This window comes from Pelobates fuscus, chromosome 4 (assembly GCF_036172605.1).
Source record: "Pelobates fuscus isolate aPelFus1 chromosome 4, aPelFus1.pri, whole genome shotgun sequence".
In the NCBI taxonomy this organism is placed as follows: Eukaryota; Metazoa; Chordata; class Amphibia; order Anura; family Pelobatidae; genus Pelobates; species Pelobates fuscus.
Window position 1 is genome coordinate 62,771,340 of NC_086320.1, and position 25,571 is coordinate 62,796,910.

At 38.7% G+C, this 25,571-nt stretch overlaps 1 protein-coding gene across 1 annotated transcript in view; it reads right to left on the reverse strand.

Annotated features, from left to right (window-relative positions):
- The window catches only part of DPY19L4 (dpy-19 like 4), a 48,044-nt gene that overhangs the window by 13,726 nt on the left and 8,747 nt on the right, over positions 1–25,571 (reverse strand). Inside the window, exons 5-18 of the mRNA XM_063450318.1 lie at positions 24,019–24,109; positions 22,404–22,525; positions 21,607–21,752; positions 20,720–20,843; positions 19,907–20,041; positions 19,180–19,311; positions 18,994–19,092; positions 18,537–18,610; positions 18,001–18,159; positions 16,844–16,963; positions 13,934–14,054; positions 10,190–10,246; positions 9,501–9,583; positions 7,000–7,132 (exon numbers count right to left, since the gene is read on the reverse strand). Coding sequence (XP_063306388.1) covers positions 7,000–7,132; positions 9,501–9,583; positions 10,190–10,246; positions 13,934–14,054; positions 16,844–16,963; positions 18,001–18,159; positions 18,537–18,610; positions 18,994–19,092; positions 19,180–19,311; positions 19,907–20,041; positions 20,720–20,843; positions 21,607–21,752; positions 22,404–22,525; positions 24,019–24,109 — 1,596 coding nt within the window. The remainder of the gene's footprint in view (positions 1–6,999; positions 7,133–9,500; positions 9,584–10,189; positions 10,247–13,933; positions 14,055–16,843; positions 16,964–18,000; positions 18,160–18,536; positions 18,611–18,993; positions 19,093–19,179; positions 19,312–19,906; positions 20,042–20,719; positions 20,844–21,606; positions 21,753–22,403; positions 22,526–24,018; positions 24,110–25,571) is intronic.

Consider the following 25,571-nt stretch of genomic DNA (forward strand, 5'->3'; position numbering starts at 1 on the left):
TCATGGATACTTGCCCAACCACCACCACAAAAGACACACGCTCCAAACACATATTGGACAGCACTGGTCAGAATATGCATGAAGACAAAACCTGCAACGAAACTCATTTCTACAATATACGCCTCAGAACATGCGCAAACACTGACCACACCACCCTCCTTCAAGAAAGCATGGGAGCAGGACATAGGGTATCAGCTGACTATGGAACAATGGCAATTAATTTATTGCGCAAACAAACAAATGACGCTCTCTACGACACATGTAGAGCTATCACGAAAAATATTATACCGATGGTACTCAGTACCCACAAGACTCAAACACGGCTTCCCAGGCACCTCGGACTTGTGCTGGAGATGCGCGGCAGACAGGGGCACTATGTTGCACATCTGGTGGCAATGCCCACCACTTCAATACTTCTGGCTCCAAGTCATAACACTAATAACGCAATGCACAAAAGTGCGCCTCTCAACACGCCAGAAACGCTCCTACTCCTATTACTCCCAGGCATACCAAACATGCACACACGGTACTTAGTGTACCATATAATGATCGCAGCCCTCACTGTCATCAGCAGAAGATGGAAACAGACTCCCCCCCCCCCACAATCAATCAATGCATAGAAGCACTAGAACTCACCAAAACCTATGAATTACTGGCAAGAAGAACACAACAAGGAAAACCCTACTGGCGCGAAGCATGGGATCTATGGGATAAACACAAACAAAATCTCCGAACCCAACAGACAAACGTGAGATACAAACCACCACTAGCTAGACGCCCCCTCGAGTGGAGGCATCATACCCATCACACCCTAGACAACGAGGCCACATAAGAACATACGCACAGACATCTACAGATACTACCACTGCAGTGACAGACACACCCTCAGCGAACCCCCCTCCCCCCCCCCCCCCCCGGCCCTCCCTGACCCGCCCCCCCCCCTACCACCACACCCCACAGCGTGCCAATGAACAAAATATAACCTAGACCATGCTCACGACAGTATCCACCATGTCTAGTGTCACCGCACCTACATAGGCACCACTCACCAAGTGCCATTGAAGAGTTAAATACACTAGACTAAAACCACAAACGCTGAATGGTTCAGCATAGATGTTACGGCCTGCAAGGCTAAAAGTGTATGAAGCCAGAATGTAGAACACCGATACTTACTATATAATGTTGTATAAAATTGTTCAATGCTGTCTCAGACAATTTTTTCCCCTTCTTCCCTTCTGTACCCCACCCCCGTCTGCTTTTCTCCCACAGCAGAAAAAATAAAAATTGTCAAATTCAAAAAAAAAAAAAAAAATGCAAAAAACTTCACTTTTACTGGCGATATCATCGTTTTAATACATTTTATTTGTGTTCAGCGAAGTCTCCCGAGTAAAACAGTACCCCCCATGTACAGGTTTTATGGTGTCTTGGAAAGTTATAGGGTTAAATATAGTGATAGCAAATTAAATTCCCTTTACTTTCGACATGGGTTGTCAGGCAGGTCCCGCTAATTGTAATTAAATTAGGATACCTAATTATGTAAAATTATTACATAAATATATGTGTAGAATTAATATTTGTATATATATATATACATACACATATGTGTATATATACGTATAAATATATATATATTTAATATTTTTATTTATATATAGGTATATATATATAGTGATATATACGTATATATTTATGTATATAGATATATATATATATTATTTCGTTCTACGTGTATTTTGATATAAATATATATTAATATCACAATACAGTTAGAATAAAACACATCTATATATTTTTTTTTTATATTTTATTTTTAATTATTTTTTATTTTACTTTTTTTACGTATTTACATATTTTTTTTAATATTATTTATAAATATATATATATAACAATAATTATATATATATATATTTAATCAGTATCAGTCTACGTGTAATTTGATAATATATATATATATATATATATATATATATATATATATATATATATATATATATATATATATATATATATTAATATTAAAATACACCTAGACAGAGTGTGTGTGTGTATATATATATATATATATATATATATATATATATATATATATATATATAATCCAAGTACCGGTATATATATATATATATTTTTTTTTTTTACACTTATTTTAATTTGATTTCAGCCAGCAGGGGGACTAACTGTCATTACAGTTAGTCCCCCTGCTGGCAATGCCTGAGCCAGCTATCCCGGCCATGTGATTGTGAGGTCCTCGCAAGGACCTCACTCTCACATGACCGGGAGGGACCGGAGGAGGAAGATCTGCCGCGGGGGGACTCCCTGGGAGTCCCCCCAACCGCGATCGCCGGCGTGGGACCGCCGGCGACCGGGTAAGTAAAAAAAAAAAACGGAGGGCGTACATTTACGTCCTGCGGCGTTTAGAGCCGCTTTTAAAAGGACGTAAATATACGTCCTCCGGACTTAAGGGGTTGAGACAACTGCATAAACAGAAACAAAAATGATTTAACTCCTAAACGGCAGCGAATTGAGCAGTGAAACTTTAGACACATGATCTATACACCAAAACGGCTTCATTAGGCTAAAGTTGTTTTGGTGACTATAGTGTCCCTTTAACCCCTTAAGGACCAAACTTCTGGAATAAAAGGGAATCATGACGTGTCACACACGTCATGTGTCCTTAAGGGGTTAAATCTTATTTGCAGTCAGTGGAAGTACAACAAGTGACACAATCCTGTAAGTAGCTGCCTACTCTGCCTATTGGTAATCCAGCCCTGACTAACCACTATACTTTATTATAGTTGTGACCGAAACTATTCCATTGTTGGAAATTCAGGGTGAGGAGCACCCCATATTATATTTAAGCAGGAAACTTAATCCCCAAGAAAGAAACTATTCCATTGTTGAGAAGGAGTGTCTGGCTATAAAGTGGGCAGTAGACACACTTAAATACTATCTCTTGGGGCGAAAATTCAGACTAGTGACAGACCATGCACCCCTTACTTGGATGAGCCAAAACAGGGAGAAAAATAGTAGAGTAACCCGCTGGTTCCTTAGCTTGCAACCCTATAATTTCTCCATAGAGCATAGGGCTGGGAGTAAACAGGGAAATGCAGATGGTCTTTCGCGGATGCACTCTCTAATGTCCATGGTCGCTCGACCCAATAGGTCTGAGCTGGGGGGGGGGAGGATGTGTGACCGAAAGCAAGGAATTGTGCTGGAGGGAATCTATATACCTCCCCAGATTTTGCAAGGTTCCTAGTTTGTGTAATTAGCCCCAGGGAAATGTGTTATGTTATAATGAATGTTGCACTTTAAATATGTGTATATTTGGGCCCTGGGGTGGAGTACTTGGAGAGTAGGGTGGGCCAGTGCTCCACTCCACATTTTGGAAGTTGCTTGTAACCTACAGGTGAGAAGTCCAGTTCCAGAGTTTGAATCTTAATTTAACTCACCTGAAAAGGATTGCCAATTACCAGTGCTATTAAGTACTCCCCTGCCAAGGAAGGAGGGAGATTGTGTTTGGTTTCTTGGAGTGGAAACAGAGAGCTGAAAACCCTGAAACAGTAAGGTTGTTTATGCTTATGTTTATGTTGGGAAATGGACAAGCCATCCAACCCAGTTAGCTGATTATTTTGTTTAGTTAGTGCTCAGAAGAGCAAGGCTTTTGTTTTATATATTTTTGTTACCTTTATACCTTACTGTGCATTTATTTTGGAACCTCAATAAAAGAGCAAGTTAATTTACCTCATCCAGCGTGTGACGTGTCTCTAAAGCCTGAAAAGACTGTGTGTAACACCCCAATCCCAGGACAAGGTACCAAGGGAAAGGAGTACTTTTGTCACATAGTCTAGAGATGTGGATTTACTTTATTATAGTCTCCATACGTGGATTTATTTACCCTACATTCATATAAATGAGCAAATATTAATGAACACACCTTTCAGTGGCTCTCGTGTTTCCCACTTTAGTATTACTGGGGCACATGGCTCAAATTAAGAGGAATGGTATTGCTTTTTTGTGCATGTGAAATGACTTCACACACTGGCTGTAAATGATTAAATGAAGTGGAATGTTTTGTAGTGGAGCACACGAGACTCCGGGACACAAAATGAACAGCGATCAATGGCAATGTCACTTTATGAAGGTCAGTGAACAGGGTGGCACAGCTATTGAATGGCTCTTGCAGAGGAAAACAATACAAACATGTTCACTGATCTATAGACTATTTAACACAATGCAGAATAAGAATAAAATCAGACGCATGGAAGCCAGAATTGTTTAGTAAACCCATCTATAAAAAATATAAAATTAATACACTGTTTATGCACATCACACATTTAAGTGCCATTTATTTGAGCAAACTTGCTAGAGAAAATAACAAACATCCAAGATACTAGACTAGTAAAAAGTGGCAGCTGTAAATGATTAGATGGAGGCGGGGGAGGGGGAGGAAGAGGGGGCGCAGTATCTTCATTTAGCCCGCTCAGTATCAACCTTTTAATATTACTATAAAATAATAAATCCATCAATGTTATCCTTTACAGAACAAACTGATATTTCTTTAGTTGTATAAAAAACGGATAGTGGTCCCATGACTAAAACTACGTATATAAAATAAATCAATATAGCCAAATGTTACATTCCACTAAAAGGAGGGATAAGAGAAGGAGTAACATTGAGTAGTTCTTCTCTATATTCAGTATCCATGTGGGTGAAAAACAGGAACCAAATAAGTTAGCAGATAGACGGTAAAAATTAGATATCTGTACATGAAAAGGGGGTAGGGTGAGACATGACAAATGCCTGATGAAACTGAACGTGTCTCCATCTACAAAACAGATGCTTTGTTAACAGTTACCAATGTGATCCCCAAACACATTGCAAGGACTAGTTTGGGAGTGCTAATCGTGGAGGCAGGGAGTGTCAGCCAGCCGAACCAACCTCGTTACAATGAGAGGCCTGGCTCCATAACCATTACTGCAATCTGTAGTGGTTATGGTGCTTGCAATGTTGCTGTAATGGGTTTCAGAATCTTCTTGTAATCTACTGATCAGATGTTCTCAATATAATATACACCACCTTTCGGGTTTTTATATTCAGCGGTCAGTCTTTTAATACTATTCAGTTAGAAAAATTACAAGTTATTTGTCACTGGAAAACTTTTCCTCTAATGTGAAGACTGCGCATGGGGCAAGGCAACACTCATCAAAAAAAGCAGAAGGAGTAGGGCTTAAACGTTCAGACCTGATAATCTCGTCTAAAATTATGCAGCTACTAATCTTCCTGGTTTAAACGTTAATTCCGACAATCAGTGCTGCCACAGTTAAAGGAAAACTCTAGCGTTAGAAATACAAATCTGTATTCATAAAGCTATAGTGTCCCTAGTGGTATTATGTCTCCCCTCACCTCTCCTGTTCGGCATAGGAAGGATTAAAAACTACTTTTTTCCCTTTTTCCAGTGCCAAGGCTCCTTAGGAGCTGCTTAGCTCTATGCCAGTAATTTCCTCCTCTGCCGGTGGTTCAATTCAATGCTCCTTATAGAAGAGCATTAGAGACCTAAAGCATATTCACAGCAAGTTCAGTGCATGTATTTAAAGTTTCCCATTGGACAGCATTGAATAAATGCTTTCCTACGTGGCTTCCGCGTCACGTGACCAGGTTTTACTCAGTCAGTGCAGCGGAAGCACCTCTAGTGGCTGTCATACTTACAACCACTAGAGGTGCACTTAAGAAGAAAAAAAAAAATTTATTGGTTTTCCTGGCACTATAGCTTCACCTTCCTTGCGGACAGGGACAGCACCTAGAGGTGGAGTTAACCCTGCAAAGGTAAAAATTACAGTTTAATTGCAGGGTTAAGGGGCCTGGGACTATGAATTCAGAGCTGAAGTGGTCTGGGTGCTTATAGTGTCCATTTAACCCTGAAATGTTAACATCTCCTAAACGGCAATGGTTTACATTGCAACGTTAAGGGGACAGGGAAACTGCACCCAGACCATTTCATTGAGATGACGCAAGCAGTTTGGGTGACTAGGGTCCCTTTAATTTTATTCATTGATATTCTCCTCACAATGGTTCCTCCTCAATGAAATGCTTTACTGAAAAAACTGAATAGGACAGTTTTCTATTTTATGTTCCCTTGCTTATACATATATTCTCCTTTCTGCCATGATGTTGGACACAAATACGGTTATTTTTCATTAATGGCTGCACCTCTTGCTGACACATCACAAGGTGTCTGTAGGTATTCCCAGTCACTTGCACGGGGAGTGTAAGGACTGTCTGACAGTCGGAGACAGACTCTAGTCAGCCTTGCAAGCTTTGCCAGCTCACACAGACAGATCTGTCCGCACAAACAGGGGAAGATCTGTTACAACGCTCATCTTCCTTAGTGAACGCGGCCAATGACTGCTGTCTGTCCCCATGCTCTGCATGAGCCTGCAATAATTGTAACTCCCATTATCCTTAGTCAGCTTTTTCACATCCCTCCCTTTGCACCCCAGGTAGGGCCTATATAAAATAAATAAAAAAAATACATAAATCTATTATTTCTTTAAAAAGACATGTAATGATTTCATAGGATTTTCTTAACTCTGATCATTAATGAGATACGTGGCTTTAAACGAGGAGAAAAATCATACTATAAAATATGTATTTCTAAATACTAAATATTAAGGTTTGCAAAATAAGTGTTTTGTGCTTAGTTTAGAGAGACTGTAAGAGTTGAAGTTGCAATAAAAGCACTTCGATATTTTACAAAGTTGTGAAATTAATTTTCAGTTTCAGACATTTAAAAAGCCATTGAAAGCAGGTTATTGTTGCCACAAAGCTTTGACATTAATTTAAGACCAAGCCGTTTTAATTAGAATTGCTTACCCCTCTGGCACATTCAGGGCCACACTGCTGTTGCACCAGGTCTATAGATTGTTATGTGATGAAGTCAGCACGAATTTAGTACAGATCAAGATGTATACAATGGTGCAACGTGGAAATCAATTAACTTACATTTTCATTTCTCCGCAAGAGGTCTTCATCGTTATAAACTGGCAGACTGGTCACCATCCAACCAGTGCACAGTTTGATTGCACCCATTAGTTGCGGGCTTGCAGCAAAAACCGCTGAGAGGGGAGCTTGGTCTCTGTAAGGTAAAGCAGCGTTTACAAACAACGTATAGACATGTTTCCATAGTTAGGCAATGCTGGTATGCAATTACAAAATGTAACCAAGTAATCTGTGGTAAATATGTGCAATTAAATGCAGCTTATATAGGGGGGCAGAAATGTTAAAGAAGTAAATTCAAGCATAAGAAAATATATATATTTAAATTATGTGAAGTGTAATTTGAAATAAGGAAAATATATCCTCAGTTACTAGTGACCTAGCAATGTGTCCAGCTTGCCGAGGTCTTTGTCAAACATTGCCAGTCAGTCTTTTGGCTAAATCAATACCACTTTATTTACACCATTAAGGACGAGTGTGAAGAATCTGGTGAATGCTGCCACTCCAACGCCCTCTCCCACACGACTTTTACATTAAGAGCAAAAACCAAAGAGTGTCAAAATAGGAACCTCCTAAAAAGGAAAAAAAAAAAAGAAAAATAAGAGGACACTTGAGGGCGCCAGACACCAGTGGTATATATAGAGGGTAATCCGATTACCAATCTTGCAGCGCTTATATAGGGTAGTAATGTTCTGCATCATACATCATTACCCTCTATAAGATCTGCAAGATTGGTAATTAGATTACCCTCTATATATACCACTGGTGTCATGGCGCCCTCAAGTGTCTTTTTTTACTTTTATTTTTTTGGGGGGAGTTTTTCTGTTTTTTTTATTGTTTTGATTGGCTGACCTAGAGTTGGAGTCTCCACTGTGGGATTTCATTATATATATATATATATAAAAATTAGATTATATAGCAGTTTATATTGTAGCTGGCTACACATTCTATCTGCAAATAATTTCTTACATAAATTGTTCAAGCTGGATGGCTTGAGTAATAAATAACTGTATAGATTTGCAAATTAAATAGAAATCAAATACTGTCTGATTCTGATTCCAGTACGGAAGGAACAAGAAGATGCACAGAATTTAAATTTAAATAGCTCTGTGCCGCTTTCCGTTTCTTGTGTGCACATCTTTATTTAGAAGAGTTTAATACAATGTTATACAAAAAGGTACATAAACAAAGCACTAGCACAAAGTAGAGAGTAATAACTAGGGGCCAGTGAACCTCCACACGGACGACGGGCTCCATGGTTCACTATCAGATTCAAGAATACAAAATTGCTCAGTGGGGCTATACACAGAGTTCACAGCTGCGCAGGGTCGCCCGCCTCCAAGAAGAGAGAGTTACAGAAAGATAGAGAAGAGAAAGAGGTGGAGTGAAGAAAAAAGAAGAGGAAAAAAATAAGGGGGTACATTTGTCTAAAAAGTGGCCTCTAAATGAATTGGCCATGTCAATCTCTACGACACCTAATCTGTAGACTAAACATTTTTTCGGCACACTGTTCTCAACCCTGGCTGCTTTGACACTGCTTTTTCATGCTTCTCATCTTGCTACCACAGTGTCTCAGGTTCCAGCAAAACCCCCTCTCTTTTACGGGTTTTATTTGGAATAAACAATGGTTCAGTGAATCCACTTCTAGTTTCTCTTTAATTGCCTTTCTTACTGGCAACTTTATTAGTTCCTCTAGATTCCATTACCACCTGTATGCAGATAAAATGAAGGTACACGTCTCTCCTTCCTGGATCATTTCACTTGTTTCTCCTTTTTCAGTTCCTTGCTGGATGACTGCCCTTTTCCTAAAGTTACGTCTTCCTAACACAAAACTGCTCTTTCTTCCTTCAAACTGCTAGACTTCCTTTTTTACTCTACCTTGAGATCAATAGTACAATCATTAACCCCACCACACAATCCTTCTGATTTTAACATTATTCCAGATTCTCACGGCCTGTTCAACTTGTTCAACTATGCATGCAGCCTCTAAATTGGTTCGTTATTACATTCTTGCACACATACACTTTGGGTCAGCTCTATTTATTAATGGTCTGTGTTAAGCTGGAAAAAACAAAATCACTGCACAGACTATACAAATAAAAGGGTACAATTTATGATTAATTCTTTGTTCTCTGCACATTTTCAATCAATTAGCATTTTTACATCTGAAGCAGTACTCAGTCTAACGTAATTGTTTTAATTTATATTTTCAATATTACTATTGGATTTTCCTTTACTATAAATTCCCTTTGAACTTTCTCTCTATGTACCATTTATGTGAGTGGTTGCATTCCTACCCGATCACATTGTTACTGTATCAGACTGTGTTTGTGTTAGTCTGCTCCAGTCTACATGCAATACCAAACTAGCATTTTAGTGCTTCCATCCCCACACAGACAGGTCAGTACCTGCTCCAGCCAATCAGGGGAGCATTGTAATCTCTCCATGCATGAGATTACATTATGTATTTGCCTTGTGCACCAGCAGTCCACACTCATCACACTTACTTTATCCAGTTCATAAGCTCGACAGTGTCTGAATCATAGTGCTCGTCCATCTCCGACAGCTCATCAACTATCCTGGGTATAAACTGCGAAAATAAAGGCAGTTTGTAAACGTAGTATAGAAAATGGATTTATTGAATAAATATGAACTCTGCCAGTAGGTGTGCTTGACCGATCTTCGCTTATTTCTTAATTACTTAGTTAGCTAAAATAGCATATCTGAATGTATCGGGCTATGTTTGGTCGTTTACATCTTCCAACCTGTGTGGCATAGCCAGTTGGGATGGGCCAGAGATGAACTATTTGTTCTCCTCCCTAGGTGACAGGGAAATAAAATAAACACCACTAAACACATAATGTGCAAAGATAAGACATAGCTTTGAAATGTGGCTTTGTTGGCCATATGCCCCATTTATTAGGACCCGTGGATAGAGAATAGAGTTTTGAGTGATGGCATATATAACCATCCGCAGGACTGTGTTGGTAGAAAGAAACTCTTGCTAACTACGAAAGGCCTCGAACGGACTACAAAGTAAATATAGCAGTCATCTATGTTTACATAGGTAAAAAAATAAATAAAATAAAAAATTTTAAAAAAATGACATGGACTGATACAGATCTCCCTCAATTTATGTCAAAATGTCACTTGGAAAAGTTGAGTATCATCATCATCATCATCATCATCATCTCACCTCTCTCCATAAGCTGAAACCAATCACCAAGGGTACTGCAGTGCTTAAAATGAGAGCCTACAAATAAAAAACACAAAGATGCATTAATATAGCTTTTAAATGAAACTCAAAACTCTATACAAGAAGTGGATCAGGTTCTGTTTAATCAGTGAAAATGATGAAGCAGAGTTGTGTTGCAAAGTGAACCATCACTTTTTTCCCCCCCAATTTGATTAACAATTGTGTATGGATAAAACAAAATCTGGAAAATAAATATATTTTGCCATTTAGGGGCTAAATCACTTTGTTTCTGATTATGCAGCCCTAGCCACACCTCCCCTGGTTGTGACTCACACAGCCTGTATGGGGATAAGAAAGGTTATTTTTCAATGAGATGTTATCTTACTTTAGAAGTTTTTATCTCTTGCGCTGTAAACTGAACTTTAATCACACACAGGGGGGTCTTGCTAGGTCTAGCAAACTATTAACAGTGCAGGAGATAAATCACAAATTACAATTCTGTGCAATAAAATAAGTAAAAACATTAGAACATACTTTACAGGAAGTGTTTAGGAAGGCTGTGCATATTACATGCAAGTGGGTATGACTAGGACTGCATAAGCAAAGTGATTTAACTACTAAATGGCACTTGATTGAGCAGTGATACTGCTGGGACATGATCTATACACCAAAACGTCTTCATTAACCCCTTCAGGACGGAGTCAATAGTGCACGTTCTGATCAAAACAAAACGTAAACAAAAACTGGAATTTGCGCTATATGTCTGTTCACCCGTAGTTCCCCTCTTTCATATTATATGCACCCACACTTATTATATATCATTTTGTTCAGGAGAAACAGGGCTTTAATTTATCATTAACTATACATATATGGAACATAATTCATTATGAATAAAATAAAAAAAAATGTGAGAAAATAAGATTTATTTTTAAATTTGTATTTCCGTCTGACATTTTAGCTGTGAATGTCATAATACTGTTAGGTTTTACTGCACAAAAATGCACATATTTGTAATCAGCGATGTCTCACGAGTACAACAGTATCCCCCATTAAACAGGTTTTATGGTGTTTTGGAAAGTTACAGGGTCAAATATAGAACGTTCCATTTTCAAATAGAAATTTACCAGATTGGTAATGTTACCTTTGAGACGGTGTGGTAGCCCAGGATTGAGAATTACCCCCATAATGGCATACCATTTGAAAAAGGAGACAACCAAAGGTATTGCAAGTGGGGTATGTCCAGTCTTTTTTAGTAGCCACTTAGTCACAAACACTGGCCAAAGTTAGCGTTCATATTTGTTTTTGTGTTAAAAAAGCAAAAAACGAATATTTGGCCAGTGTTTGTGACTAAGTGGCTACTAAGAAAGACTGGACATACCCCACTTGCAATACCTTGGGTTGTCTACTTTTGCAAATGGTATGCTATCATGGGGGTAATTCTCATTCCTGGGCTACCATACGCTCTCAAAGGCAACATAACCAATCTGGCAAATTTCAATGTCAAAAAAATTAAATGCAAGCCTTATATGTGACTCTCTAACTTTCCAAAACACCATGAAACCTGTACATGGGGGGTACTGTTATTCTCGGGAGATTTCACTAAACACAAATATTAGTGTTTTAAAACAGTAAAACATATTACAACAATAATATAGTCCATAAAAGTGCCGTTCGTTTGTAAAAAATGCAAAAAACGTCACTTTTACTTAAAATATCATCGTTGTAATACAATTTACCAATTTGAAACACTAATATGTGAGTTCAGCGAAGTCTCCCGAGTAAAACAGTACCCCCCATGTACAGGTTTTATGTTGTCTTGGAGAGTTACAGGGTCAAATATAGTGCATGCAAATTAAATTCTCTGCACTTTCTCCCTGTGTTGTCAGGTATGTCAATCAAATTACCTAATTATGTTAAAAGATTACTTAAATATACACGTAGAATTTTAATATATATGTATTTATAGGTATTTAAATTCTACGATTATACTAATGTAATCTTTTATGTAATTATATGTATTTATCTATATATATATATTTACGGTTATTTGCATTTTATATATAGATATATATATATCTCTATATATAGATATATATATATAGATATATATAGATATATATATATAGATATATATATATAGATATAGATATAGATATATAGATATATATAGATATAGATATATATATATAGATATATATATATATATATATATATAGAATGTCACTAAGTGTATTTGTTACCAATATATATATATATATATATATATATATATATATATATATTAATAACAAAATACAGTTAGAATGAAATTACATATGGATATATAATTTATATTAAATTTTGTTTCAATATTTTATTTATTAATTTTAATATTTAATTTATTATTGTAATTATACGTATTTATATATATATAATATATGTGTATATATCTATTATATATTATATATATAACGTCATTCTAAGTGTATTTTAATACTAATATATGTACTTATATTAGTATTAAAATACACTATGTATGACGTTAAATATATATATATATTATATATATATTATATATATATATATATATATATATAAATATTTATTTTACAACAGGTTTAATTTTTTTTTTTTTTTTTTACACTTCCTACCACCAGGGGGACTGTCTGATATATCAGACAGTCCCCCTGCTGGCAGATCCACAGCCAGCTATAGGGGGCCATGTGATCGCTCTTCGAGAGCGATCACATGGCCCCCGGGGGCTTCTTTTGCCGTGGGGGGGCTGCCTGGGCTGTGAGGCAGTCCTCCCGAAGCGGAGCGCCGGGAAGGTAAGTATCCCGAGCGCTCCAGGGCTTAAAGCCGTTACGGCGTTCTATGCCGTCGCAACGGCTTTAACCCCTTAAGGACACATGACGTGTCTGACACGTCATGATTCCCTTTTATTCCAGAAGTTTGGTCCTTTAAGGGGTTAAAGCCCCCTAAATGCGTGACGGCATAGAACGTCGTAACGGCGGGAAGGGGTTAAGGGGTTAAACAGAAAAACAAACAAAAACCAAGACTGTCCAGGAATAGAAGAAAATATACATATACGTGCCAGGTAAGACTATATTACATAAAAGTCACCCTGATATCAATGAGGCCGAGATATATTTGCATTGATGGGACCTTTAAAGCAGGAGTGCCCAAAAGGTAGATCCCCCTGATGTTATAGAACTACAAATCCCATGATGCTTTAAAATGATTTAAAATTACAAAGCATCATGGAAGCTGTAGTTTTAAAACATCTGGGGATCTACCTTTTTGGCACACCGGCTTCAGAGCACTAGCACTGAGAAGCACTGATCTAACCAAGCAATAGAATGTAGCTGCAATTACTTATCACTTGGAATTCTGCCCGTTTTCAATACAGTGGTGCCTAGCTTGGAACTGCATTAAATTTTTTTCAATCCCTCAGCAGATTTACAGATGGAAAAATAAAGAGGACATGTGATGTGCAGCCATTTAGAGTGTGTAATTTCTGGGTTAGCTCTGAGCATTCCACTAGGCACTACACACATGTGCTCAAAAGAAGCAAAGTTTATTAATATCAGAAACAGCTGAAGAAATTTGAAACTGATCAACATAAGGTTTAAGCAACTTTATCAAACTCGTATTATTATTAACACATTAGCCATTAGATCAATAGCATTATATTTTTTGCATACAAACAATAGTTTTAAAGTAAATTAATAATAATAACCTCCACTATAAAAAAAATATTCTTACCAAGAGAACTGGGTGCACAGCTTTTAGTCTGATCCAATTGAAAACAGTTGTCCAAACTTCAGCCGAACATACTCCAAATGCAGCAAACATGCACACGTAGGGAGTCCACAGGTACTTCATGCTAGCAACCAATAAAAGCCACAACACGTGTTAAAACAAATAGTTGCATTCAATTCTTTTCCATCTTAGACACTGCACAATTTGTTGAACAGAAGTTTCTAAAAAAAAAAATTCAGGTTTATTTTAAACACCATGACCACTTTACCGACTGTATTTCATGATAATCCCTGCACATACAGAGTTTAACCCATCCAACTCCAATATAGGAAGGGTTATTCTGATCAAAATGAATGCTTTCTAAAAACATATTTTTGGTTTGAGTTTCCCTTTAAATAGTTCCTGTAATGCTTTTTGTTAGATTTCCAGAAAGCTGAACAACACCAAACAATATTATTAGTGTAAAGTCAACATAAAATCAGCAATTTGACCAATTGTTGCAACATGTTAAAATGTCATACTCTGCTGGTTTGGATCTCATTATTAGCTTTCAACACATTGTCGCAGGCTGCTCTCACACAGATGCAGGCTCTCAAACACATAAACAGGGTTATTTACGAATTTCAATTTCAAATTTCAGGCCAGAGTAGCCAAATTGAAAGCTGAGCAGACTTAGAGAATTGTTCCGTCCAGGCTATTTTGACCTTAAATATGAAATTCACTTTGAAGTCACCATGAATTTTTTAAATATACATACTCAGACACACAAAACACAAGATGCAACACACAAACACGAGGCGCGCGCGCACATACACACACACACACGCATAGCATTAATGCAACCTGTGGCTGAGCCCCTTACAGGAGCATACTTGTCAAGTGTCTCTTTTTTGGAGTGACGGTCCCTAATTTTGGTCCCAAATCCTCTGTCTTTCTTTTGTATAATAAGAGAGAAACTATAGGCGTCAAAACAACTTTAGCTTAACAAAGCCGTTTTGGTATATAGCTCATGCTCCTGCTGTATCACTGATCCTCTGCCATTTAGGATTTAAATTACTTGTGTTTCGGTTTATGCAGTTCTAGCCACACCTCCCCTGGTTGTGACTCTCACACAACTGGAATAAACAAAAAAAAATATGTATATTTTCAATTAGGTTTGCAACGTGAACTTGAATCACACACAGGTGGCTCCTGCAGGGTCTAGAAAGCTATTAAGAAAGCAGGAAATAAAGTCTAAATTAAACAGATTGTGATGTTTAAAGGGAGTTTAAACATTAGATCTCTTTTTACAGGAAGGGTTTATAAAGGCTGTGCACTTTACAAGCATAGAGGTGTGACAAGGGCTGCATATACAAAGTGATTTAACTCTTAAATGGCAGACAATTGAGCAGTGAGACTGTAGGGGCATGATCTGTACACCAAAACTCCTTCATTAAGTTGTTTTGGTGCCTATAGCATCCCTTGAAGTCCTTATTTTCTATAAACTCTATATTGTTGATATGTCAGGGTATAACAGAGCACCAGAACTATAATAAGCTACAAGACTCACAGTAATGCATCTTGAAACAATAAGTGTGTTTAGAAGAAGAGCTATGTATCTTATTGACACAGACTTCTAAAGTACATTTTAGTTGCATACATTTTTATAACTAAAATTGAAGTGCCCTCTACGTCTGGAAAAAGGTGACATATTGTGATATTGCCTTACATATATTACATCTGCCTACTGAGGTCGGCAGGTGACAATCTGCCAACGGTGACCAGGATCTGACAATCTGGCAGATAAGCTTATAGTTACCAGCATTCTAGTGCTATACAGAAAAGTATATTGAAAAATGCCATAATTAAGCACATTTACCAGGCCACGTAATAACCAACCATTTCACAATTGTCCCTGTTATAATTTCTACATGCCAGACAAAAGGGTTAATGTCTTCTGACAACTGCTGTATAAGTCAATTTAATGGGATTGTATGAAAGTTATTAAGCTTTTTCAGGTGTAACCATCAATTAGCTTTTTTCCAATTAACCTATTTTTACACTCAGAATTTGTTTTGCATGGGAAGTAACCAACTAGTGGACATATTATAAATTCCCCCAAAAAGCTAGGGGAAACCACAAAGTCAATTGAAGATACATATCAAGTTGGATAAAAAGGTTACTGCGCCGTATATAAAAAGTGAAGGGATTAATGTGGATTAGGTATTACAACCCCAAGTGCAATATACAAAAGATTAAAAAAGTACACATGTATGCAGGGGTTCTTTTAGCCAGCCACAGGAGATTGCCAATCAAAAGAAATACACATAAAGTGTATAGGAGAACTAACTCACGCTTTAAGGAGCTACCAAGAGCTCAGCTGTCATCAGCGTGGACAGTACAATCCTGATAGAGCTCTTGGTAGCTCCTTAATGCGTGAGTTAGTTCTCCAATGCACTTTATATATTTTTAATGGCAATATTGCACTATTATCCGTTTTTTTCCTCCGGAGACTCCCGTGGCGGACTAAAGAACCCCTGCGTACATATGTATGTACTTTAATATTTTGTATATTGCACTTCGGGGTTGTACTACCTAACCCACATTACTCAATTAACCATTTATATATGGCGCGGTCACCTTTATTTCTGTTTTGGTTTATTGTTTACTATTATAAGGTTTGGGAATCCTTGCTTTAGGTTTCTGCTGCCTAGTTTCTTTTTTTTTTGCATATCTCAAGTTGAAGCTTTATTGATCCAGGATTCAATCAATCCTTTATTTTATTCCAATATTTACCTCCCTATCCAAAAAAAAAAAAAAAAAAAAAAAACTAGTATACTAGTATAAAAGAAATTTTCATTTGGCGAAAAAATATAATATGTTTTTCTCATTTCCATTAAAAAAGGCTGGTACAATAGGATAGAATCAAGTTACCCTTCAAAGTGCATGGCAAGTGAGCCAAGCAGGAGTGTCTGGACCACATGGTAGATAACTTCAGGCCTGTCTCCAATCCGACCATCCGCCAGCTTCAGGTTAGTGCTTACTGGGACCCCACTGCAAGGAGATGAGTAGAAGATAAGAAAAGAAAGATATTTTAACTTTTTGGATTCCCAGGGTGAAAGATTCACTTAAAAGGAGGGTGGCATAGCAGCTGGTGATTGTTTTGAGTTTTTGTGCTTTTTTATTTATTCTGTTTTTGTTTATAGGGACACTATAGTCACCAGAACAACTGCAGCTTAATGTATTTGTTCTGGTGAGCATACTCCGTTCCTTCAGGCTTTTTCATGTAAACACTGCCTTTTCAGTGAAGAAGAAAGAAAAAGGAGCTCAGTTTTACAGAGATTGGGTTTCAGAAAGCAGGAGGACATCCAGTCAGAGATGGAAGAAAGGCAAACAGTGACACGTTGCATGTCGGCAGGGGAGAGGTGCAGGGAGGAGAGATATCTGGGTGTCATCAGCGTACATGTGGTAATGGAATCCAAATGAGGTAATAAGTTTGTCAAGAGAGGCAGTATACAGAGAAAATAGAAGGGGACCAAGGACAGAGCCTTGGGGGACTCTAACCGAGACAGGTCGAGAGGAGGAGGTATCATTAGAAAAGGAGATGCTGAATGAGCATTGGGAGAGATAAGAGGAAAACAACAAGAGGACAGAGTCACAGAGACCGAGTGATTTGAAGAAGAAGAGCATGATCAACGGTGTCAAAGGGAGCAGAGAGGTCAAGAAGAATTAGTATGGAGTAGGGGCCTTTGGATCTAGTTGCGATTAGGTCATTACTAACTTTGATAAGAGTAGTCTCAGTAGAGTGGAGAGGACAGAAGCCAGATTGAAGGGGAGAGAGATCTGATAAGGTGAGATGGGACAGGTTCGATCGGGCAAGTGGTGGGGCGAGTGTAAAGGAGAAGCACAGCCACCTCTTGTTCAGTAGCCAGGGAGAAAGTCTGAAGGGTAGGAAAGGCATGATCTACATAGGATTGAGAAAGAGGACGGCAAGGTGGGGAGAATTCTTTCCTTAGCTTTACTAAGAAATATATAGTATTTTTTTGCTTCCTGGAATCACGGCAAGCCAGATTTCTGAGCAGAGCACTTACCTAAACTTTCTTAGAGCACATTGCAATATTGACAAGACACAGACTATTAACACCAGGACATAGAAAGGCAGCAGCGAGGACTGTGTAAGGCGCAATATATAGTCCTGAGATGCAGGCTGGAAGGATCCTTGACAGAGAAGCCAATTCACTGTGAAGTTCCTAAATTTCAAAGATACCAATACAAGGATTAAGCAAATGGATTCTACCCAGGTTTGTAGTTAGAGGATGAAAATTCCCAGACGGCCTTATACAAACTATGCAAAATGCATCTCTAAATCAGGGGTCACGATCACCACATTATGTATGTAGCAAACAGACTACAGTGTATGAATATGAAATCAGAAATTATATAATGAAATAAGCACTACAATACACATACGCAGGGAAATCCACATAAGTCTCGTTTGCAAACCCTTAGTCCCACAATTTTACATGCGCTACATGTTACATATAACCTCGAGAACCAGGTCAGTTAGGAGGTCTCCAGGGCTTGGGTTTGAAAACGACTAGAAGTATTAATAATAATAGTAACTCACTTGGTCATGTTCAGTCCAAATTTTACTTCTAGGAATTTCAGTAGCTGACGGTTTTCTTTGTGAGGAATTACAGTCTATGGGGGGGGAGAAAATAATGTGATTTAATAGCAATGTAAATATCACTGAGGTGTTTTTTTTTTTTTTTCCTATGAAACACTCTTCCTGATTTATTAGAAAACATAAAATAAATAACCTGAAATTCAGTTTCACCCCCCAAAAATCTCCAATTCTGAGAATTCTGGCATTGAGGGCCAGTAATTACCCCAGTCAGCAATCAGCAGAGGTTCAAGCAAGACAACATTTTATGTAGAGACAGTTTTTCCACCGATACGGTCTCTTATATAGAGAGAAATAAGCAATGCAATAGATCTATTTGCAGCTCACTCCCTTGTGCAAAGCGGATATATTTGATTACTAAGTAGTATTTCACAAGATACACTTTTTTAGATTTACTCACCCTTATTAAAAAATGCAGTGATACAGCAAGGGTAACCGCCAAGTAAAAATACATTACTTTCATCACTTTTGCCCGGAACGTGCCCCTTTTTACAGTGATCTGCTTAAAAAAAAGAGAAATCGTAACACAGCTGAAGTCACAACCAAAAGCTGCCAATAAAGCGGATGCATAGATATAATCTGTTACCTGTAAGCTCTTGGCTGCCATTGAACCGACTACAAGGCTCAGCAATGGGGAGGTCAATAGGTCTGTATTCTCAAACTGAAGCAGGTATCCCAAAAACACAGCGAACACATACATTTTGTTTATTTCATGGACCTGAAAAACAATTCGATACGGTCTATTAGTAAACATTTTAAACACAGATGTTCTGTCAACAATCCACTATAATCCGGAGTTAAAGGACCACTATAGGCACCCAGACCACTATCAGCTTAATGAAGTGGTCTGGGTGCCAGGTCCATCTAGGTTTAACCCTGCCTGCTGTAAACATAGCAGTTTCAGAGAACTGCTGTGTTTACATTAGGGTAAACATAGCAGTTTCAGAGAAACTGCCATGTTTACATTGGGGTTAATCCAGCCTATAGTGGCTGTCTCATTGACAGCCGCTAGAGGCGCTTCCACGCTTCTCACTGTGATTTTCACAGTGAGAAGACACCAGCGTCCATAGGAAAATGCTTTCCTATGGACTTACTAAATGCGCGAGCGGCTCTTGCCGCGCATGCGCATTCAGCCGATGACGTCGGAAGGAGGAGGAGAGTCCCCAGCGCTGGAGAAAAGTGTTTAACCCCTTCCTACCCGTAGAGCCCGGCGGGAGGGGGACCATGAGGGTGGGGAGGACCTATTAACACTATAGTGCAAGGAAAATGAGTTTGTTTTCCCGGCACTATAGTGGTCCTTTAACATGCCATACCTTTTCTTTCTGGATCAGAGAGAAGCCATCTAGAAGGTTAAGGGTCAAAGCCTGTATGAAGAGCAGGTAATGGCTATATTCCCACATCATAATGAAAGTATATGTAGACGCGCTCATCAGCAAATAGCAGAGCCTCTGGAAAGATATAACATAGCACATTTACAGACAAAATAAAAAATAAAACAAGTGAAGGTGAGCTTTATTTAAGAAAAACCTGTACTATTCTAGCTTTCCATAGACATTCTATTCATATCCATAGTGACTTCCACCTGTTTTTGTCTTGAGAAATCTCATTCTAAATGTTGCAGTGCAAAGCAGGGGGAAGGGATTAAAAAAATAATAATAATTAAGGCACCTAAAATGTGGTCCCTGGTGGCCTATTAGTAAAAGGTTAAGTAGTCGTGATGGTTTCTATCAGCAGCGAAGATTTCACAGTGCAAGGAACTCGTCTCACATTACCAAAAAATGTGCAATTGTACGTGACCGTTTTAACTTATTTTTGCAATATTATGAATCTGACATCAAGCAAAAAGAATAATGAACAAAAACAACAACATAGGATGATGTCTGCAGCCAGGTATTAATGGAGGTTCTTGGTGTGCTCCTAAAAATATGAAAAAAATAATTAAAAAAGCAATATTTTAAAGTATGAGTAGCCAAAATCAAGTGCTCAGAGATTACAAAACTCAACCTTCTGAAACTTAAGGCTGACGAAGCATCGTGGAATTTGTAGTTCTAGAAAAGCGAGGATCTACCTTTGGCCACCAATGCTTTAAAGTTACCCCCTCCCAAATAGACACATTTTACTTTTACCTCCACAGAAGAGTTAATGTTGTTCTTTAAATAGCCTGTGAGAGCAGCAACTTGACAAGCGAAATATGGCAGTGCCCAGTTTTCACGAAGGGGAATTGAGTGCTCCATACGGGTGGTATCTGTCCTGGAACAAGGGGGAGAGGGAAAATTACAAAAACATCAATTAGTTACTTTAAGTCAGATTTTCTCTCGGCATACATAAATATATTCATATATACATGAATTAACTATTACATTCTGTGAGATCTGAAATTACTGTTCAGTGAATGAGCGAGTGCTCTGGAGTGCAGACCTCTTGGTTTCATTTATATATTTGGGAGTCCAGGCCAACTCCTTGGTTTTGCACCCCTCCCGGTCACAAGTGCCTCATTCCAGGGCCCTAGTTAGCCTTGACCTGCAGAGAGTCCCAGTAGGAAGAATTTCCCAAGTAAGTGGATTAATCTCATAAGATCAAGCATTAGGTGCTAGAATAGGACCTGCCAATTTGTCAAAAAACACATTCTCCCTTAAGCTGGTATTATACAACACCGTTAATGGACTGTTTAACACGTGATTGCAATTAGGGGCTTTGCTGATAGCTCTGCCATTTACCACAGACTGATTACTACTTACTAACCCTATTGTGGTACATTATTTGCCAGGACTGTCCAGTTTTAAAATTTGTAAAATTGCCCGTAGTTAATGAGTTAATAACACTGCATATGTTAATAACTGAATGACTGGCCCCAACGTTCCTTATTCCTGTCACTGAAGCTCCTTTTTCAACCTCTATAGAATTCTCACTATGTGACCACAACGCACAGGTTATGCATTAGGATAGCTGTAGTCCATAGATGGAGATCACAGCAATGTTTAAGCAAGGTTTGGAAGTTAATTGCTCCTCATACCTGTTAATGATAAACCATCCCACGGTCAGCATGCCTGCAAGCCAACTCCTGCTCATTATCCAGCTCGTCACAAACAACGCACTCACATATATTCCTTGCAAGCCAAACAGGATCCCAATATAGAAATACACTGGATCAACAACACCCTAGGGGCAATTAAAACAAAAAATATGTTTAAAAACAAACAAACAAACAAAAAAAACATTCTGTACATGAGCTCAGAAAACTACATAACTTGGATCTTTATTGTCTTTGACCAGTTCTACATTACTTTTGGTGGGTTGGGGGGGGCCATCCTTGTTTGCAAGTTCTGCTAAACCAGATCTGATAGAATGTGAGTAATCATGAAATGCACTGATTTTGTCTGAACCTTTTCTGAGATATTTTTACCGTCCTTATACTATACTAGGTGGTCATATTAATATACGGTATTTAAGCCATGGCATATTTTTGACATTCGCAGAGACTTTTTGATTTAAGTAAGAAATATTAAATCCAAGTTCCTTTTAGGTGGTGATGGTGACGAGGAGGGTAGAGATTGCTCTTCTAAAGAAAGAAATACAATACTGGCCTCAAACCCCACTTGAAAACACTGCCGTCCAGTAAGGAAACAACCAGCAAATACACCCTCAAACAAAGACGGGCAATACATACAAGCCAATAATAATGGTTACATCTCAGAATGAAACTTCTATAATCATTGGAAAAAAGATAATTGAACACTGAAGGAATCCTGGAAATTTAAGATGTTTAAGAGATGAGATCTTCTGTTGAAGGTGTTTTAAAGGGACTTTTACCTGGCTGCCAGACATCTGATACAGGGCACTGGCGATCAGCTCTGGGTACAGAGTCATTTGCTGTACAGCATTTATGGTCTTCAGTGGAACGGTTCTGTTGTTGTAGGCCAACTCAAATACACCTGTAAGAAAGATGTGGCACCTTCATCCTTGAACTATAACGGTTTATACCAAAGTACTAGATCAGTGCTACTTGGACAGGATATATGCAGATAATGTTCAAATGTTAAAAATCTGACTGTTCTACATTTGTACTGTCACACAGTTTATTTTCCACCAGAGGTCTAATGTTTAGTATTTAAAAGGAGCCGTCACATCTATTGAAGTTACACCATTAAAGGACCTTGCTGCAGTGCTTTATGGGTGAGGAGAATCCCATAATAACATGACCGTTTATAAAAAAAGTGACGATTTTTTTTTTTTTTTTTGAAAATCTTTATTTTGATTTTTCAAACACAAAGAAAATACAGTGATATGAATAAGGAAGTAGGTATTCACAAATATCAATCAATGCTGAGGAACAAGATACACATCATTATATTGACATAGGAGCATATCAGTATTTCCCTAGGCATAGAATATCCAGTATGGGGGCAAGGTATCTGTCTGTTTTTTCCAGTTATGTCAGTCACATCTAGCCAGCAATATTTACAACATGGGCGAGTGTGCACCACAGCCTATTGGTGTGGAGGTGTCAAGCCTGTTTCGTGACTGACCGTGCTTCGTGTAGAACGGCTAAGGTCCCCCTGTCTCCCTTACATTCGTTGGGCTAGCCAGATTCCTACATACTATGAGGTATTCAGTGGGTTAGTGTGTCAGTTGTGAGTCGGCATGTGTGCTCTTCCAGATAAGGGAAGTGTTTAGCGGTGGTTCATGGTTGCACTTCTGTTATCTTGACAGTCTAACCCAGGCTTCCCCAGTATGTTGAGCTTCGGGTCTCTCCTAGTGTGTGGTGACGATTCTATTAGAAAATGGAATTCCACATTCATAAAGTATTTTGTTAATGTACATAAATCCCTCCTGGTGAATGTCCCTTCCTCTCCCACAAACCTTCCCAACATTAAAGGACCACTCTAGGCACCCGGACCACTTCAGCTTAATGAGGTGGTCTGGGTGCCAGGTCCTTCTAGGGTTAACCCATTTTTTCATAAACATAGCAGTTTCAGAGAAACTGCTATGTTTATGAATGGGTTAAGCCTTCCCCCTATGTCCTCTAGTGGCTGTCTCATTGACAGCCACTAGAGGCGCTTGCGTGCTTCTCACTGTGATTTTCACAGTGAGAGCACGCCAGCGTCCATAGGAAAGCATTATGAATGCTTTCCTATGTGACCGGCTGAATGCGCGCGCAGCTCTTGCCGCGCGTGCGCATTCAGCCGACGGGGAGGAGAAGAGGAGGATCGGAGGAGGAGAGCAGGAGGAGATCTCTCCGCCCAGCGCTGGAAAAAGGTAAGATTTAACCCCTTTCCCCTTTCCAGAGCCGGGCGGGAGGGGGTCCCTGAGGGTGGGGGCACCCTCAGGGCACTCTAGTGCCAGGAAAACGAGTATGCTTTCCTGGCACTAGAGTGGTCCTTTAACAGAATGTTGGTGAATAGAAAGGTAAAGGAGATTTACGTACCTCTTTCGAAGGATGGCGCCCGCAGCATGTCTTTATAAAAAGAATAATAAACAGCACCCTCCCCCTGAAAGGTGATTTCTCGTTCCATATCCTGAAAAAGAAAACAAAGAATGCAGTGCGATACATATTTCCTCTGCCTTTTAGTCAGGGAATGTGTGCCAAGGGTCAGACAATAATCACTTTGGACCACTGATCTAATCATTCTTAACTAGCATGCATTATTATTACCATTTATATAGCGCCAACAGATTCAGTAGCGCTTTACAATATTATAAGAGGGGGAATTTAACTCTAAATAGGACAATTACAAGAAAACTTACAGGAACGATAGGTTAAAGTCTATTGGATTGATAGGAAGAGACTCTTATCCCATTAACCCCATCCAATACTTGCAGAGCTCCCTCCTTCAGCACATCACTCTCTCAACAGTAAGAGGCTCCACCAATTAGGCTCCTCTCATCTGGTTTTATCTCATAAACCCAAGGTTTTGTTTAGTAGTTTATTCCCCAGGAGGAGTGGAACTGTGCTGTAAAGACAGCAGTCATACATGGCTGACACACACACACCCCTAGGTTCTGAAGAGATCAGACTATATTAATTGATATAGGCAGCTTGGAACTTTGAGTGCCTCATATGCAGAATAATGTCTAAGCATTCCGCATTTCAAATTACAACAACCTTCAATGGAAGATTACACACTGCCAATGTTTCAGTCACCTACTGTGAACCAGACCTTGAGAAAGTTTACAACAGGTGACTGAAACGTTGCCGATGAGTAATGTTCCAGTAAAGGGTGCTGTAATTTGAAGCGCTGAATGCCTACCTTTTCCTGCATATTTAGGGTACATTGAGAGCTGGGGCCATCGCCACGATCTGGAGCACCGCGGGGCTTTATATCTCTGGATGAAAGCAACCCTGGTTAATGGAGTGCAGTCACTCTCTTTGGATATTTAAATGGAACTTTGAGTGACGTCTGCCTGGCTGATAGTCCCGAGTGGCTGGCTGAATGTATGGTGCTGTACGCACCATCAGCTTTGCAATACTGCTTCTTGCACCCTTTAACCCCTTAAGGACCAAACTTCTGGAATAAAAGGGAATCATGACATGTCAGACATGTCATGCGTCCTTAAGGGGTTAAACAGCATGAGAAACAAAAAATAATAATAAAACATACTGTCCAGATAACATTGATTTATATGTGTATGTTTTACGTCTGCATGTTCCATACAAAGCATTCTTAGTCCAGCACTCCCAGCCTATCAGTGTGAACCAAGGCTGGCCGGCATTGAACACATATTGCATTATCCAAGTAATAACAGAGAGGCCAAGCTTTGGTGCCAGGAGATTCCTTTTTTTTGTTAAACTGCTCCAGAGAATTTTGACATAAAAACAGAATGCTGCAGCACCCAAAGAACCCTCACTCCATCACGGCGATCATTAAATGTGCACAGATCAGAACGCTACTTTAAATGTAAACACACAGTTCTTTTACTTCTCTAATTAGACCTTCAAGGTTCTGTTTACGAAGACAGATTAACTATTTTTTTTTTTGT